At 46.9% G+C, this 17,737-nt stretch overlaps 1 protein-coding gene across 5 annotated transcripts in view; it reads right to left on the minus strand.

Annotated features, from left to right (window-relative positions):
* Positions 1-13,078: 13,078 nt before the first annotated feature.
* Positions 13,079-17,737, minus strand: part of mctp2a (multiple C2 domains, transmembrane 2a) — a 37,093-nt gene continuing 32,434 nt past the window's right edge. For all 5 annotated transcript variants that reach the window (XM_027003983.3, XM_035525313.2, XM_081715405.1 and 2 more), the window contains 3 exons: positions 17,283-17,392; positions 16,401-16,498; positions 13,079-13,803 (listed from right to left, as the gene is read on the minus strand). In XM_027003983.3, coding sequence (XP_026859784.3) covers positions 13,744-13,803; positions 16,401-16,498; positions 17,283-17,392 — 268 coding nt within the window. In that variant the 3' untranslated portion in view covers positions 13,079-13,743. The remainder of the gene's footprint in view (positions 13,804-16,400; positions 16,499-17,282; positions 17,393-17,737) is intronic.

Here is a 17,737-nt window from a genome sequence, read left to right on the forward strand (position 1 = left end):
ATCGGGCTATTTTGGGTGCGCCTTTCACACGTGTGCGTATGTGTGTGTGTCCGGCTTCATTAGCTGCGCCTCTGCAGGCGAGTTTTTCATTTACATGCAGTGGCCTAATACCTTTAATAAGCAGGCGTGGGTTAATGCAACGCAAAGCCAGCGAGTCACACTTTTATTGGGCTCGCTCGCTCTCTCTCTCCTTCCTCATATCTGCAGTGCATTTGTTTAGCCCACGTACGCTATGAGAACAAGACACCATGAGACTATTATGTTTGCTCCAGCTTAGCACACCATCCCATACGTTTCCTCCTGCTGTGCCAGGTTCTGGTGTAACATTTATAAAAATGCCAGGAAGAGCTTGCCGACCAGTTTCAACCTGTGGGGGAACTCACTGAACCGCACAGTGCAGAGCTGTATGAAGCCTCAAGAGCTATTACTAGCAACTTCTTCTCATTAAATGTAGGTCATATACTTATGTACATTGTTGTCTGTGCTATAATCCCATTAGCGCTATCTGAAACTTTTTTTGTTGTTGTTGAGAATTTCATATTTTAACTCCAAGTTCCTTTTTCATTACACTCGTACCTCTTGCTCCTCTAAAACCGCCATGGTTATTCATCGGAGGTGTGAAAAGCCATCTTAGCACTTGACTTTTCTCGCTGAACGCACAACTTCATTTTCTATGATTGCTTTAAAAAGTTACCGAAGGACATGCATTCCCTTCCCCGCAACAAAGGCAGAAAGTGGAGGGATGGCATCCGAAGAGTGAGCAAGACTAAGTATCTGTTTCTGTCCAATTAAAGCGGAGAAGGAGCCTCATACCTGCCTCTGCCGATCGGAGCGTGGCAACGCGCAAGGCTCCTTTTGTGGGGAAATACTGCCACCTATAGACGGAAATCAAATTAACCATCAGTTGCTGTAGCCGTCTATTTCAGCAGTTTATTGTGAGATCAGCGTACTGTTTAAAGAACTATTATTTTAAATCTGAAAAAGTAAGGATAAAATGGAGAAACATATAGTGAATATATATATATATATATATATATATATATATATATATATATATATATATATATATATATTTATTTATTTGATGTTATTGAGTTACAAGTTTATGATGCATGTCTAAATAGTGTCCATATGTAGCATCTATATAATTTACTGCATAACTGAAAGGAAAACAGTATTGCACATTTGTTTACTTCCAGTTTCCTCCAGTTATGCTTATTGTTGAAGGAAAGTTTTCATTAGCCTCCTGGTATCAGGAAAACAAACAGATTAGACTGAGAGCAGAACAGCTGCGCAAGCCAGGGGACCACAGAGATTTTAGTTATTTATCTAGTAAAGTTGTCCAAGGATGTGGTCAGTTCATCAGACCCACGATAAGTTTAAAAAAAAAAATGTAAAAAAGGGCTTGAGTATGTTGTTGTAGCTAGCGGATACACACACACAGTGACGGAGGAAAGGGAGCCAGAGCATGTTTCCAGATCGTTCTCCTCCCACGGCCTGAGCGGTGGCCGTGAGGACGTCTTGGCTGGGCCACCTACGCACATCCTCTCATCCTCGGTGCTGCTGTGCCTGTGTGCACTCCCTTATTTGGCTATTGTAGACCGGCCCATCCCGCATCCCTGCGGCTCGTGTCTAGCTGCCCAGGTGTCGGAGGACCTGGCAGACCTCTCATGGCTTCATCAACTTTCCTTCCTTTGTCCTCCCTTGACTGTTTCACTACATTGTGCGCCATTTTGAAATGTATTGAATAATTCTGGATATTATCATTAGCAATACATATTTTAACTGACTTTCTGAAGGCTACAGGGGATACCGTATCGATTCTTTTAAAAATTCAACTCAGAAAAATTATTTGGATAATGTCTTTTAGGAAACTTCACTACGTGGAAGTGGAGCAGTGACTTATTTTTTGGGTAGTATAATTATCTGCACAGCCCCCCCCCCCATATCATTGTGGTGAGTCGCAGCGGGTGTTAACACTATTAAGTCACCTCAGATGTCTAAGTGGTTCAGTCTTACACTGTGGCCGACAAGTCAATTGAATTCCCCCAAAGTGCCTGTCCATATCCTTTCTGTGTGTGGGTTGCTAGGTTGCAAAGAGTGCTTGGAATCTCTCCAGCTTAGTAGCATTGTGTGTGTGTGTGTGTGTGTGTGTGTGTGTGTGTGTGTGTGTGTGTGTGTGTGTGTTAGACAGAGAGAGACACCTTTCATATTAGTCCATATCTAGCAAGTGTGAAGGTATCATTTGTGTATTATCAAAATTAGAGCAGATAAAAAAAAAAAACATCTAGGAAATCTGATGGTCTGATGAGATATTTCAGAGCTGGATGCAGTATGCTGCATTGATATGCGTGATATGCGTGTTGGCTTCCTGTTAACAGTATTAATATTTGTCATTGACAGTCCAGCATTTCATTCCTGTCAGTCTGCTTTCTTCATCTGATTATGTACTTCATTGATTTTGATATTTCTATTTATTTTTGCAGCATTTATTTGCAAGTTATACTGTATATGCACCCGAAAAGTGACGTAGGTCTTATTCGTTTTTGCTGGTGCATATAAAGTCTCAGTATTTTGCTGCTGATTTTCTCATTCTATTGCTCCCATTACTTAACATTTACACCTCCACTAAAATCCACCAGAAGAGAAAATAAAACTAAATACGAAGAGCCTTTGACATAAACTACTACTCAAGTCTCTACTCGAAAATATTGCAGGGTCAGAATCTAATTTCATGTCCCTGTAAACAGTTCTCCCTTTTCCTGCTGTAATATTGCAGGTATCTAACTCAATTGCTAACTACCTGCAGCTGGTGCCGGAGCTGGCCCTCCTCCCTCGCTCCTCCTCCCTCGCTCCTCCTCCCTCGCTCCTCCTCCCTCGTTCCTCTTCCCTCTCCCTCCGTGTTTGCTGCCGGCCTGTCAGTGGGACCCGATAGCGCAGCGGCGCTTAGCCCGCCTGACTCCCTGACCTGCTTTCCCACTTGCCCACTGGTGTCGATCTGACCAGCACCCCTCCCTAGCCCCGATCAGGGACCTGCCTGGCCCTTGCCTGGCCCCTGCCAGCATGGCCATCTTTGATTGGTTTAGTTGATCATGCGCTCCTTTTTAAGGCCGGCTGTTTCTGCACCTCTTGGCAATGCCCTGTAGGTCAGGTGTAAGAATAACAATGGGGAAGTCTCCTCCCGCGCCCCTCGAAGACCAGACCCGGACCGTTCTATTAGCATGCTTGAGTCGGCCCGTGTACGCACCTTGTACAGAACGTATAGCGGGGAGCAGAATGAATCAAATGGAGATGAGTTGCCTTTCATTGATTAATTCTACTGCTTGCTTCCCTCTGACCGGAATTTGTATGCTGAAGTGGCAAACAAAGCAGGGTTGATGAGAGGGCCAATTGCTTCATGGAAGCTGGAAAGAACCATTGGTGTGGCCTAATTATGTTAATAATTTGTGGATGCATGGAGGTTATTTTGGCCATGGAACATCTCTTTATGTCCTTCTTAAGTGCTTGCTGACCTCTCTTGCATGGGAGGAAACAGCTTCCAGCCATAATGATGCTGGCAATTTCAGTGATAATTGTAATAGCAGCAGCAAAGGCAGTTCCTATCGGCCAGGGACTCCGAACCACCGCAGGTCCCCGAAGTAGAAGCCCTTATCGTGCGCGGAAGAGCGACCACGCACCCAGCGAGCATCGCGCAGATAGTGAGGCAAGCTCCGCGCGCACGCTCTTAATTCCCTCTGACAGTCTGGGGCCGCTTGCCTACCTGGTTAAGCCCCGGCTTTCTCAAATTGGCATGCGGTTATAAACCGACAAAGGGGAATAATGCGGTACCCAGCCGAAGGGAAGCATGGAGGGCTCTTTAGCTTTGACTGACAGCTCTTGTCAGTACGGCTCTGCGGGTAGGAGGCACCTGCTCATGCCCTGACGGAGCGCGTTCTCGGAGCCGAGGCGCAGAGGTGGCCGCGTAATTAAACAAAAGGGGGAGGGAGGGGGAGAAGACAGAAACGCAATTAACCACGAGTGTTTTAGCAGGGAGGGATTATTTACTGGGGCCTGGCCGACGGAGGCGGGCACAGCCGCATGCCGGCCCCGAGACACGCAGGCCAATCAGTCAGACAGTCCGTGTCCGACCGGACCAATCCAATTAGAGCTGAGACGCCTCCTCCAGCCAGCAGCAGGCAGTGTCGTCGTTCCCTCCCAATCCAACAATGACATTCCTTTGGATGCCCATTGACTGGAGACAAAAGGGCCCTGCTGTAATTCAATAGAGAGTTTACAGGATCTTTTCCTGCCGTCAGCTACAATTCATCAAAAATGCCTTATGTCCATTTGTCCGACAAGGAAGAAATGATCAAAAAAAAAAAAAAAAACACTGCGAACTATAGTGAAAAGTGTGTGTGTGTGTGTGTGTGTGTGTGTGCGCATGTGGGAGAGAGCGACAAATCTGAGAGTGTGAGCGTGTCTGAATGCACGGACCACAGAGTGAGAGTCTTCAGGCCATTGTCGCATGAATCCCTGGTCCACAGCCATCTACATGGGAGGTGGCTTATTCACGGGCTGCAGCCGTGGAGCTTCTGATTGAGACATTGACGGCGTAACAAAGGCGCTTCGGGCACGCGCCCGGGACAGGGGCCCGCTGCCCTCGCCTTGCCGTGCAGACTCTCCGCCCAGGCCCTGCAGGCAGTGCAGGCTGCAGACGAGGCGCACACAGAGCCAAAGAACGGCCCCTGCACTGTGGAGAAGGCGATTCCGACGGGGCCCTGGGCGTGGGGTCCCCGGGTCACCAAGCAGGTGGGCAACAGAGAGAGGGAAGGAGGGAAACAGGCCGGCGGCGTGGGGGATGGCACATCTGGGCCGAATTAGAGAGAAGCGTGTGGGATGTGACAGGCAGATCTGCTTTCTAAAGTAAGTCCAGGTTACTGAAACAGCAGGGGGCCCCCAGATGAGAGCGATTAAGAAGCAGGCTTTGAGGAACAGGTGCCCCTCTGTGGAGGAAAGCCTCCCCCACGTCTCTCCCCACCAACCACAAAGCATCACTGCTCACACTGCTGAAAACCGCATTATTGTGTGATGTGTTTGCTAGCAATTAAGGAAATTATCATAATATCATATTAGAAAGTGTGGATGCCACATTAATTTGTCTCAGCCACTCCGACTGCTATGCTGTAACCACTCAGGAAGCAGAAGGCTGTTTCTCATGTGTCATATAGTTTTAAATGACAAGAACATTGTACAAATTTGCAGTCATTCGTTAACTTAACTGAAAGTCATTCCCATAAATGCAAACTCAGAAATGTTGCTTAGGTGGATGTTGCATAGTGATTACTTACAAAAGCAGTTATTACTGAAAGTATAAACATTTATGAAGATAAGAAAAAAAAAAAGATTTCTGTAATTGTTAAATTTGCTGGATAGGAAATCTTCAGGGAATTATTGTTCTTGTATACCACTTACCTGGCAACTATTTGCGTAATTAAATGAAATTCATATCGAAGAGTTTATTTTAAACTGTTTTTTATTCCCTGCTACATTTACCTCAGCGATTAATTGCGAACACGTTACTTGAAGATATTACAATGGGTGATTTCTTAGCTAGCTTGTTTACTTTTTCCGGTTGCGCTTTGCCAGCTGGTAACCCTGAACTGTTCACAGAGACAAAACTCCTCGAGAAGCCAAGAGTAACAGCATCGTCTTCTTAATAGTCTCATAATTCCTCCCTGTGGCTCTATTACGTTCTGTGTCTACCATTGCTTCTCCTGCAGCCTGCTTCTCCAGCAAAGACTGACACTTTGGATAATTGATTCACCGCTACATTAACTAATGTAACAATCAATTACTGCGACTGTTTTTGGAGAGAAACGGAGGCATATTAAAGAAGCATTAATGTCAGCAGCTCATAAATAAAATGTTTGGGTGCAACGTGAGCTTCATCTGCCTGATCGAGCCCGACCAGTTTTCCTCATTCTTCCTGCTCGTTCTCTCGGCGCCGCGCAAACGGGCCAGGTGGAACACTGAGTTGGAACGCGCCCGTTCCTCTCGCTCGTCCTCGCCGTCACGCCGTCTGGCGCAGGGCGGAAGCGGCTCCGCGGACGCTGCAGGTGGCACAGAGACCGAGCAATGTCTTGAACCTGTTCTGAGGCCACCGTGCAAGACCTTCACATGGACGTGTATGGTGGCATCCTACTGCTGCCTTTATGTTCAAACAATTATTCTTGGCAGTGTGTTCACGGACATGTTTTATGGCGTTGATTTATGGGACACTTGTGTAGATTTTTAATATAATACTCCACAGCCTTGTTATCCCTAGAGCTGGAAATGATAATCAAATAGTAAGTTCTGCAAGTCTATTTAAGCGCTAAGGGATTCAACTTGAGCAAGAGACGGAGACTTTTCAAGGCTTCGCGGAACAGTAACCCTTTTGTAGTGTTCAAGTGACATTGTTCCATAATATCTCATCATGCGGCAGTTTCGCAGCTCTTATGCAGGGCTGGGTCCTTGCCTGGCCCTTGCCCGGCCATTTGTGTGAGCCAAAACGGAACCATGAAGGACCCAGAAGAACCTGTTCAATAATAATTTGCGAATAACACCAAATGAAAGCATGACCGAATCAATAAATCAGCAGATTTTGGGATAGGTGTCTGGGCAGGTGCGTTCCTTGTTTTCTGTGTGGGTCTTTATTTGTATCCCCTCTCTCTCTCTCTCTCTCTCTCTCTCTCTCTCTCTCTCTCTCTCTCTCCCCCTCTTTTCTCTCTCTGCCTCCAGTGGGGATTAGGAATCCCAAATTATCCAGGGGGTTATGGGGCACAGTGCCCCGAAGCCCCTCACCCCACAGCAGAGGTAACGTATTCAGTGGCCTGGGGCGGGAGCCAGGGAAAGTGCGTCTGGCTGCATGCTGATGCCTGCACAGAGGAGGTAGTAATTGGTGCAGTGGAAGAGAAGGGGTAGAGGGCAAAGCTCTGCGAGATGATGCCTTTGTTTCTCTGCCTGTCTGACGTCCAGGCTCCACCCCCTGCTGCCATCCTCCTCCCCCCCCCCCCTTCGTACACACACCTCTCCTTCACACTCAGACTACTTGCTAATTGGTCTCTTGCTGCCTGCCTAAAGACCCGTGGACATTCCACCATTTTTGTGTGTGTGTGTGTGTGTGTGTGTGTGCGTGCAGTAATGTGCATTACTTGACGTTGCAGAGTTGATATTATGGTAGCTCTCCCAGCAAAGCATTGATTTCTCTTGTAGTTAGAAACCAGCATTTAAATGCCTTTTTCCCAAAATGGCATGACAGTTCATTCCTATATTCTTCATGCTATATTTATCCGAATGTAAAGAATTTCAACCAACTCTTGAACATAAGTAAATGGTTCTCCATTAGGCCTTCTGTCATAAAATAAAAGCAGTAATAGAAAAGTGATTGGTTGTTGTATTTGGATTTCATGCATAATGAATTTACTGCCTAATGATTATATTAAGAAATTGACAAATCTGTGCTTCATAGTTCGGTTTAATTCTGTGTTGTATCCAGGATAAACAGAATGTCTGTTCTTCACCACTAGGATTCTATAAAGAGACAAAACAGTTGTTTACTGTTATTGTTGCCATGCAGTGAGCAAACACGCTTGGCCTGTCGGCCGCCTGCCCTCTGCAGCCTTGTCTCTGTGGCGCCTTCTCCTCCTCCGTTTTCCGGAGCTGTGCTAAAGCTAACAGGCCGTGGTTTTCCTGCTGTGGTCAGTGGGGAGATGCAGCCATGTGGGCCTTTCCCCACTGTCTGAGCCGTTGTGGAGAGCCTTTCAGTCGTTGGCTAATTGGGCCCTGGTGGCTGACATCGCAGACTCCCGAGTAAAACAAACAGTGCTTTAGCATCTCCGCCACTGGGCGCTTTAAGTCATGATCATAGAGCAAAGTGGTCAGGCTGCAAGACCCTATCTAATTAATCTGAGTCAGGAGTGTTTTCATGCAATTACAGCTTCCCCCCCCCCCCGGACAGTGGTGTGTTCATTTAAGATGTGCAGAGTAACATGCTGTGGATCTGGCGGAAGAGGTCGCGTGGGCCGAAATTAGCAGCTCATGTTAATGAGCATGATGGAGGCTTTCTAGGTCCTGTGCATGCCTGCATCATCACTGGCAACCGAGGATGACCACTCTGACTGGACCTCAACCTACTGACACGGCTGCCCATAAAGGACGTTACCGAGCACTCGTGTTAAGGATATTACGCTCAGAAGCGCTACAAGCTATTGTCCGCCCAGACTGAGCAGGTGTGAATTCTGAGAAGCTCCGTGTTGTGCTTAGATTAGGTTGAGAGGTTCTACCGCACTAATTTCACGTTCACGTGGTTGTTAAAAAAAATAAAATAAAATGTGTTCGTATGTGAGCATGTGTGCATGTGCATGCAAACACACACACACACACAAAATCATGTGCCTTTTGAGTTCTGCCTATTTCTTCTAGAGAAAAGGCTGGGGGAGTTTCCATCACACGACTTCATTTGCATATGCAAATGCATGATTGCATACTACTTGCCCCAGGCTGTGTATTATCAACTGAACTTATGATGGAGTTTTAACTCTCCTGCCTGTTTGAAATTCTCTGCAGATCAAAATCTATCAGGTCCTGATTGTCATCGTATGATTCGATGCACCTCCTCACTCCTTCAACTAGCCTCATGATTTCACTTTGTCATTTCTTTCCCAGTTGCTCATTCCAAGGGACTGGCTATACATATTCATTCGCATACTATAGAATGTGTCAAATAGAGGTGCCCTAATTGTGTCCTTGATGAAAGGCCATTAATATTGAACACTTCTCCCCTTGCCCACTGTGGAAAATGTGGGAGGGTTTTTTTCTTTTAATCTCTCTTTCTCTGAGACAAAAGGTGGATCTGTGCTCGTCTCTAATGATACCTGAATCCCAGGGGTGGGAGCGACGACTGAGAGGAGCTCCGGCAGTTTCATCAAACTAAATATTGGTCTCCGGCCTCGGGGGGCTGCAGTCGCACTGCGTTACATCACTGTTAATTAAAATGAAATATGCTATTAAATTATACTGTGTATTGTTGCCCATCTGAGTGTGTGTGCACTAAATGCAGACTATTGAGGCAACAATTAATAGTTAACAAAGGTTTCAGACACTTTTCCACCTCCTCTGTGCTTCTATCTCAGTGCTGTGGCATCATATAAAAAAAGGTGCTTCCTCAAGGGCATGAAAGCAATTCAGCGAAAGGCATGGGACGAGCAGGTAATGGCAAAAAATAAAAGACTTTTTCTTTCTATGTTTATCAAGAACATTTTTTTTTTTACTGGTTATTGTTATTCCCCATTACTGGAAGGATGGTCCCATTTCTATTAACATTCCTAAAGATGGCACATTTCCCCAGACTAATAAAGCAGGATGAGGGGTGGGGGTAGGGGGGGTTGTTTCCCATTCCTATCCCCTCACCACCCCTTAGCGGTGGGCCGAGCTCAGCTGGCACGGCTGCAGGGAAGAGGTGACATTGTTTCTGAGGTGGTTAGTCGCTACCCTCTCTCTCCTTTCATCCAAGTCTGGCCTTTCTGATCTAGGACCCGGGCCTGTCAGGGCTGCACCTGTAACGTGGGGACCTCCCGCCCCCAGAGCCATTCCCGCACCTGCCTGACCCGGGGCTGCTCGCCCACCCGCACACGTGACACGTCCCACCCGCCCCGCGTCTCTCTTCATTTTAATGCAGTTGGAATAGTGTTAAAGCTGAATCCGGGCGAATTTATTAATGTGGGCAGGCCCCTCAGAGAGATGCTTTTAAAGGCCAATGATTTAATTCAAGCTCTTAAAGGCTACCCCTCTGCACTTGATATATTACAAGAAATTATGGCTTGGTGTCAATGAGTGTGATACGGCCCTCGTATAAATAACTTGCAAACTATGGCTTCTGAAAACAGTACTTGCTTTCTGTAGGTTGATCTGCAGTCTCGGTCTCTCGTTACCTCATTAATATTTGCTCCTTGATGTTCCATAATGATCTACACCTTTATTCTGAGCACAGTCTCATCTTAACTCATCTGCATAGCGCGCCGGCTGAAAATAATCTAACGTTGTTCTTTATTCCTACAGGCTTTTGGTGGCGCTTTTCAGCCGGAGACGGAAGCATCTTTCAGCTGGTGCCGTTAGTGGCAGCCTCAGCGAGAGGGTTTAAGGTCCGCCGGTGACAGAGGCTATGCTGATGCCGCAATCCCAGGGTGCTGTGAAACCATTCGAGGCTGTCATTTGGATCTCATTAGCGACTGATTTCAGGCAAGCCCTTCGCTTTATTGGTGCCACGGTTCTGTGGCGGGATCGGCCCTGACCCTCGGCGGCTGGAGCAGCAGCGAGGGGCCTTGGCACTCTAATCTCTGCTGGGTTTTTATTTCTGCTGGCTACCGGGGGGGGGGGGGGACAGATGAAACCCAAACTGGCGCGACACCTGTAAGTTAACAGGAAACGTTTGCCTCCTGTGCCTCTGTGCGGCAGCTGCCTGGCAGGAAGCACGCGGGCCGAGGCCGGGGCAGTGCGCCGCAGTGAAAGCAATGAAAGCGCTCGCACAACAATAATTGAGCGAGAGGTGGCAAACAGGGGCTAGCTTATTAAAATGAGCTCTGGCTGGCACCACTCCTAGATGGGAAGGCTGCACACCTGCGAAGGAAGTGATGTGGCAGGTTTCTCCCTCTCTCTCTCTCTCTCTCTCTCTCTCTCTCTCTCTCTCTCTGTCTTTCTCTCGCTGTGTTGCTCGATAGTTTGATGCCTGCTTCAGGGCTGCAAATCAGAGAAATGACTGCTTGGAAAAAAAAAAGAAAAAAAAAGGAGAGAGAGAAAAAGCAAGGGGGAGAAAAAAACAGGTTGTAGGGGTCCTCGCACACAGCCTGCCCGTGGTGATGCCTGAAGGACTACCATGGAAACAAGGAGTGCGACAGGCTCTTGCGGGAGCCGCTGCAGCTGCCGGTGCATCCTCTCTGACAGGCTGATGAAGACATCAGTACCACGCGGAGCCCGTCCGCGGCAAACAGGCAACGGAGAAATGATACAAGCAGTGTTAACTGCTGTGTGCTTGAAATGTTCATTAGTGAGCCTGTGAAACATCCAGGGACTTGAAATGCTTTCAGGGACCATATTGCCTGCTTAGTCTTCTGTAGAGATTTGGGTTCTGTGTCCCAGGGGACGGGAGTAAATTGTTAAATAATTTCCTAAATGTGATTACGTGTGTACTGCAGGAAAAGCCTGTGCCGTGGAGAGAGCGATTTTCCCCCCGATCCTTTGTCTGCTGTCTTCACTGTGTACATGAAACAATGTATAGAAGATTGGCATCGCTAACTCGACAGCTACGGGAATGAAGCCTTGCTAATGCTGACGCTATTTCCACCTTCCTGATATTTGCACTGAAAGTAATTTCAGCTGGCTGATGGCACAGATTAGTGTTTTGGACATTTTAGTTTATTATCTAAGGTATATATTAATCAATTCTAACTTTAAAAATGAAAATTAGTTAATTCAGTCATGCAACACTGGCCTACAAGTTCTAATTGATCATTTAACAATAGTATTAAATATCTGGCCTTTGTTTTTGGAACTGTAATTGGTAGCATTTCATTTCAAATGCATCACTGAAATCTCGCTTATAACCAAAGCACTTCACATTTAAAGTTAAAGGAACGCTTTCAAGTTTGGCTCCTAACCCGATGACTAGCGCTTTTCTGCCTGCATTGTTTAATTGGTTTCACCTCTCACAGGAGCCCGGCTGGGGCTCCTGCAAAGAGCAGCGCTCCCACTCTGCATCCCCCAGTGGAGCTGGCGGAAGCAGGAAAGGCTGGAGCTTGTGTGTGGGATTCCTCTCGACTGAGGGGCTACGGGTCACCTCCACTCCCCCTCACTTTGAAACGGACCCCTGGTGGCAGCTCCTGGGAGAGCACCGTGATGTCTCTATCAGACTGTCAAAAGAGATAGCCCCGGGCTCCAGCAGGTCCCTCGGAGCCAATCAAACTCTTCACGCTGCACCAGCCAATGCTCTTTCACCAGAAAGCAAACTGCAGAGAGAGAGAGAGTGATACAGAGGAGTTCTCGGGTTGGGGGGCGGGGGCGGGGTTGATACTCAGAACTCCAATCAGTCAGAACAAACTCCCCAGGCTGGAAGGAAGGCTCCCTGTACTACAAGAGCCAGACACAACTCTGCCTCAGCGCAGCTATTTTTTACAAAGCAGCCACTTAGTTCTTTACCTCACTGTGTTATACAGAAAGAAAAGAGTGACTTTAACAACAACAACAAAAAAAGTTTCTCATGGTCTGACCAGTTTTGCTTCTTTTTCCCGTCTACAAGTTGTGTTTACGTCTCTGATTCTGCTGTGATTCCAGAAAGGATTGGAATCTATGTCAGAATGTTTAATTAACTTCCTGAAAATGACCCCCTCCACTCTATAATGATGATTAATATACTGATCATCATACAATAATAATAATAATAATAATAATAATAATAATAATAATAGCATATCAGCATTTTCTCTGGCTTGATTCAAGTTGATTCAAGCAACAATTTTAAGCATGTTGCTTTTTGTAAAAAGAGCCCTCTGACGGTAGAGAGCGGGGAATATGTGTATAATATGAATAACTAAGTTGATGAGGCAGAGAAGCTCCATTTACCGTACTTGGGGCTCCATCACAGAGAACAACACTAGAGCATGATGGACCTGCTAGAGGGCCATTAGGCACTGGAGGTGATTTTAATGAAAATGGGGGACACTAAGTGCAGGCAATGGAGAGCATTCTCTCTCCCTGTCGGTCTCTCTCTCTCTCCCCCTCAGTCACTCGCGCTCTGTGTGTGTGAGCCGCACTCTCTCATCTGGACCTTGTTATTGTGGTAGAACAACAAAAGCCGTGCATTAGGCCGCTGCTCCGGCAGCGCGGGGGTCTTTGATGTGGAGCGCGGTGGGCAGCCCGCCGGCCGGCCGGCCGTGGCCCCGCTCTGAAGGAAGGGGGGGCTGGGTAATCATTCCGGCTCTCTGTTTGCACACTGAAAGGCTCCTCTGCGGCTAATGCAGCGCCGCCAACGTGTGCAATGCAAAAACACACTCAAGAAGTCAAACCATTCGTTGTCTCAGACAGTTTTTATGTGTCATCTTTTTACGGAATACAAAAGGATTGCGCATATAGATACAAAGGAGTGTGATAAAATCTTATGAACCGTATCGCGATAAGAATAAAGTTTAAAAGGCTGTATTTACACTGCTTCATGAAATACATCTAACCAGCATTTCAAAGTGCTTCGTCATTTCTGATGAAGCAACTTAAGGAGTGTAACATTTTCCATGTATTTAACCTTTGTCACAGTAGACAATAGTCTATACCGGCAAAGTACAGTTTGTATTCAAATTAATCTTCTGAATTAGAATTAGGAAGGTATTTCTCACATGCGCTTAGGCCAGTTTCCCCTTGTTGAATGAACAAAACGGGTTTCCCGCATATTGTTATAATACAGCTAGCAAAGTGTAGGCCATCTCTTCGGCCAGAGAATAACATCTCATGATCAGCTGAATCAGTGAAGAGTACAACCTCCTGTCACAACACACACACACACACACACACACACACACACACACACACACACACACACAGGCTCTGAATAGACACAAGGGACTGACAAGGTCCTCTGGGAGCTCTCCACTAGGCTGTCCTGGGAGGACGATGGGGGTCACCCCGGGCTGATCCGCAGCCTCCCAATTGCAGCTGCAGCAGGTGACGGGGACGCAGCCACTAGCGTCTCTTCTTGTGGGCGCCCGGGATGCCAGGGGCTCTCAGCTCGCTGTACTGCACCTGTAAAAACAAACAGCGCTGAGGTGGGAGGCAGGTAATCCGAGCTCAGGCCGGCGTGCAGTAATGGCTCCCCTGGGGAGAGGCGGTTGCAGGGGGAAGGCGAGGCGAGGCACGCCTGTAATGAATCATTTTTTAAACACAGGAGCAGAGGGGATTAATCACAAGGAGGACGGATTTGAAAAGTCAAGGGTTCCTCGCTGTTGCAGCAGCAAATCCCCTCTCCACTGCCACCCGCCCAGCTCCTCAGCCCAACATCTCCTGCACGGCCAGGCGAACCGGATCGCGAGCCGACGTGAAGCGCATGAGCGGCCCCGCCATCCCGCCCGACTGCAGGTTGTGTCCTTCCTGAGGAAACTTTTGCGCGAGACTAATTATAGCGCCTCGTAGGCAGGACTCTGCATCTGAGCCTGCGAGTCTCAGGGCTCTGCCGTTATGGATGATCACATGCTCTCTCCTGGTCTCGCGCAGCGCACGCACGCCTTACTTTTGCCTTTCATCGCGGGAACCTTGAACTCCGACCTCTGCTCACCCGCCTCCTTTCTGCAGCGTCCTGCCGAGCTTCCACAGCCTACGTCAGAGTTCTTCTCCGCAGGTTTCCGTTACACACCCACGCAACGCTACACAACATACATCTTAAAGTTTAACTTAAAGTTTTAAATAAATGGCAGATACAGCGATACACTGTATCGCCTAGTTAAAAGCTATGAATTCACCGGGAGTTACAGTTTTTTTGGAATAAGTCTGATTTTCAGCTGAAGATGGACGAATATTTGCTCAGGCTATTATTGACCTGGCCAATGAATGATAAAATCTTCAAATATGATTTTTTTTTGTTTTTCCTCCTCATTCAAGGCATAAACAAAAATGTATGGATGAGGGGAATAATGCGAGATTCTTTTGGAAATTAGCATGATCCATCCAAACAAGGCCCACACTGAGACGAGCTCTCAGTGCCCTGCGAAAGGCACAGTGCATCTAGTGTGCAGCCTCGAGGAAGAAAGGGAAGCAGGGAGTAAAACATTCAGTTGATTGGACTTGTGCATGAAAGTCAAACTGCTTTTCTTGTTTGTTTCCGCCGAAAACAATAACCTGGTGGCGTAGCGGTAAGGGAAAGGAGTGCACACTAATTACTAGGCCGCGATTACGAGAACGGAGAGATGGCGAGAGCAGGAACAAAGGATCCGTCGGCTGCATCAGAACATGAAACCGGCCTCAGAACTGACAGATGCTTCTTATTTTAGGACGGAGGAGCTGCCGTCAGAAGCCCAGTTTTGAGGCTTCACGTTTGAAGAACTGCACAAGCACTAATTGCCAAGGTGGGGTTTTTTTTCTTTCTAAGCAAGACAGGAGTCAATTTGAGCTTTTGTAACGTGCCATTTATTTGGGTGGTTCACATCATATTTGGGATAGAGGTTTGAAAATGACAAACTTCTCCATTTTTGTAATCAATTTGCACGCACGCCTTTCTCCTCTATGTGCATTTGATGAGAGAGAGAGGGAACCTGCCCATCCTAAGTAACACATGAATAACAGCCAAGTATTGTAGCAATGGCGACGTCTCTGATACTTTGCGTCAATTAAGAATTCATAGCCGAGATTCTTCATTCATTCTATTCAAATGCGGTGATCAAAATGATACAGTTCATCCAAAGCTAAAAAGACTTCAAAAAGCCCGTAAATGAAGCAGTGCTGTCCAGCGTTTCTTCTGGCCTGCTTGACTGCAATGCTTACCAGTCTCATTGCTTTCACTCCGTCCTGCCTCATCAGTAAATACCGGCAGAAAAGTTTGCAGGATGCTAAAAAAAAACAAAAATTCCCCCATTCTCTAATCCTGACCAGTGCAAAAAGTCTTTGGCTCAACTCTGCAAAAGCCAACCTTTGATCGGTGACCTTTGTTACCTAGTTACCAATAGTTACTAAAATATGATCATCGCATCCAGAATTTAACCTGTTGTTAGCTCAGCTATAGTGCTCTGAATGATTAATCAGTCCATCGTCTGCTTCTAGTCTGGCGCCCACGTTCTCGCTAAGGCTCCAAGCAACAGGCAGCCCAATCCCACCGCCCTGGGACGGAGCTGAGAATGAGGCATCATCTGCACCGGATTCCAACCCCACCCCCCCGCCTAAACCCCCCAGTATGGCACCTGGTGGCACGCTGCTAGCTCCTCACTTCATTAAGCAGCCCCTCCAGCCCGCAGTGACAGGGACCGCTGCTCGGCCCGTGCGCATAGGCAGGCACACGAGCCATCCCCCCTCTGCCCTGACCCCGCATGACCCGACTTTAGCACAGATAGGAAAAACTGATAATCAGGGATAAGGCTGCAGTGATGTAGCTTACGGATCAGAGGCATCCCCAGCATGCAGCCTGGCAACTCGATCAAGACATGTTGCGTAATAATTAGGCTGAGGGTGCTGGTGCTGGTGCTGGTGGTGGTGGGTAGCTTTTAAAGGTGCCATTCCATTAATAATCAAACAAAGACTGAAGAAATATCCTTCACAACACTTGGGAATTCTGGTAGAGCAAATTATGGAGCCATCATAAGGGGATACTCCTGTTGCCCCTCGCTCTCCATCTCAATGTAAAAATGAACCCTTACCTTCTGAATATCAGACGGCACCCTCTGGAGAAAATCCAGCAGTTCGTTATTGTCAATGGTGTGCGGATTACGGAGCTTCTTGGTAAATTTATTAACACCTGCACAAACAAGAATGTATGATAAGATATTAATACATCTGCAGCTATTTTATTTATGGGGGGGAGGGGGGGGGGAGCTAAATGTATAACATGAATTACATAATATAATGTGATTAAATTGCATATAGGTGTAGTGGCTATTTTACCTATATAACAACTTTTCTTGTAAGACTACATCTTGCAGCTTGACAACATTCTAAATTCGCAAATGCAATTTTTCAGCATTTGACAGTTTGTTCCCTCTCAGGCAAATGCAAAAAAAATAGTGTACTGCTTTAACCACTGATACAACAAAATATTAGATTACTAGGAAGAATTATTACATTGAAATAACTTGAGGCAGGCAGGCTGTTGTCAGCATTCTTTAATATAGTTTATTGATTTTCTCTCTTTCCGCATGTTACATCGGCAGCGCTCACAGTTGAAAGAGCAGCCATTGTAGGTGTGTAACAGGAGCTCGCGGTGTAGCTTGAGGGCACACACACACACACACACACACACTCACACTCACACACAGACACACAGTGTGTCTCTCAAGAACCGTACGACTACCTTTCCTGTGTAGCCTACTCTCTAGCAGCTTATCAAATTCACGATTCCGATCTGCTAACGCAAGCAGCGCAGCTCAAACGGATGACTTTTCAAATGGCTGTAGTCAGCTGTCGGTAGGCAGTGCCAGCGCAAATCACGAGCCACGCCGCTTCCTTAGTGTTTCCTTCTGAAGGAAACGCCAAGGCGGAATGCTACGCTCGGCCCTCGGGATGCCCCGTGTGTACTGACTTACCCCACAGCAGGACGATGTAGCGAAGGGGGAAGTAGTAGAGGGCAGCTGTGGCGACGATCAGGGTACAGCAGGCCAGCAAGGATAAGAAAGGCACAGACCAGTTGAAGGTGCTGTGAATCGGGAATAATCATACTTCAGAATATTTCCACATGGGAGAAGCCGAATTTTCCATATTGACATATGCTTGCGATTTTTATACATTAGTTTACCTCTGCATTAGTTTGCCATCTACATTGTATGCTAATATGCACACCTTTTTCACTGGATAAACAAAGCTTGGGTTCAGTTTGTGATCTCTCACTGGACAGAAAGGTTACATTACCTCTCTTATATGCACACCGAGTGACCTCAGCATGTTCAAATTATTTAAAAATTTGTTTAGACAGACGTCACTAGAAATGCTCACAGATTTGCCACCTAACCCTCAACTGGAGGACTGTGATAACTGTCCGGGA

The sequence above is a fragment of the Electrophorus electricus genome, chromosome 6, assembly GCF_041902795.1.
Source record: "Electrophorus electricus isolate QZ-2024a chromosome 6, ASM4190279v1, whole genome shotgun sequence".
In the NCBI taxonomy this organism is placed as follows: domain Eukaryota; kingdom Metazoa; phylum Chordata; class Actinopteri; order Gymnotiformes; family Gymnotidae; genus Electrophorus; species Electrophorus electricus.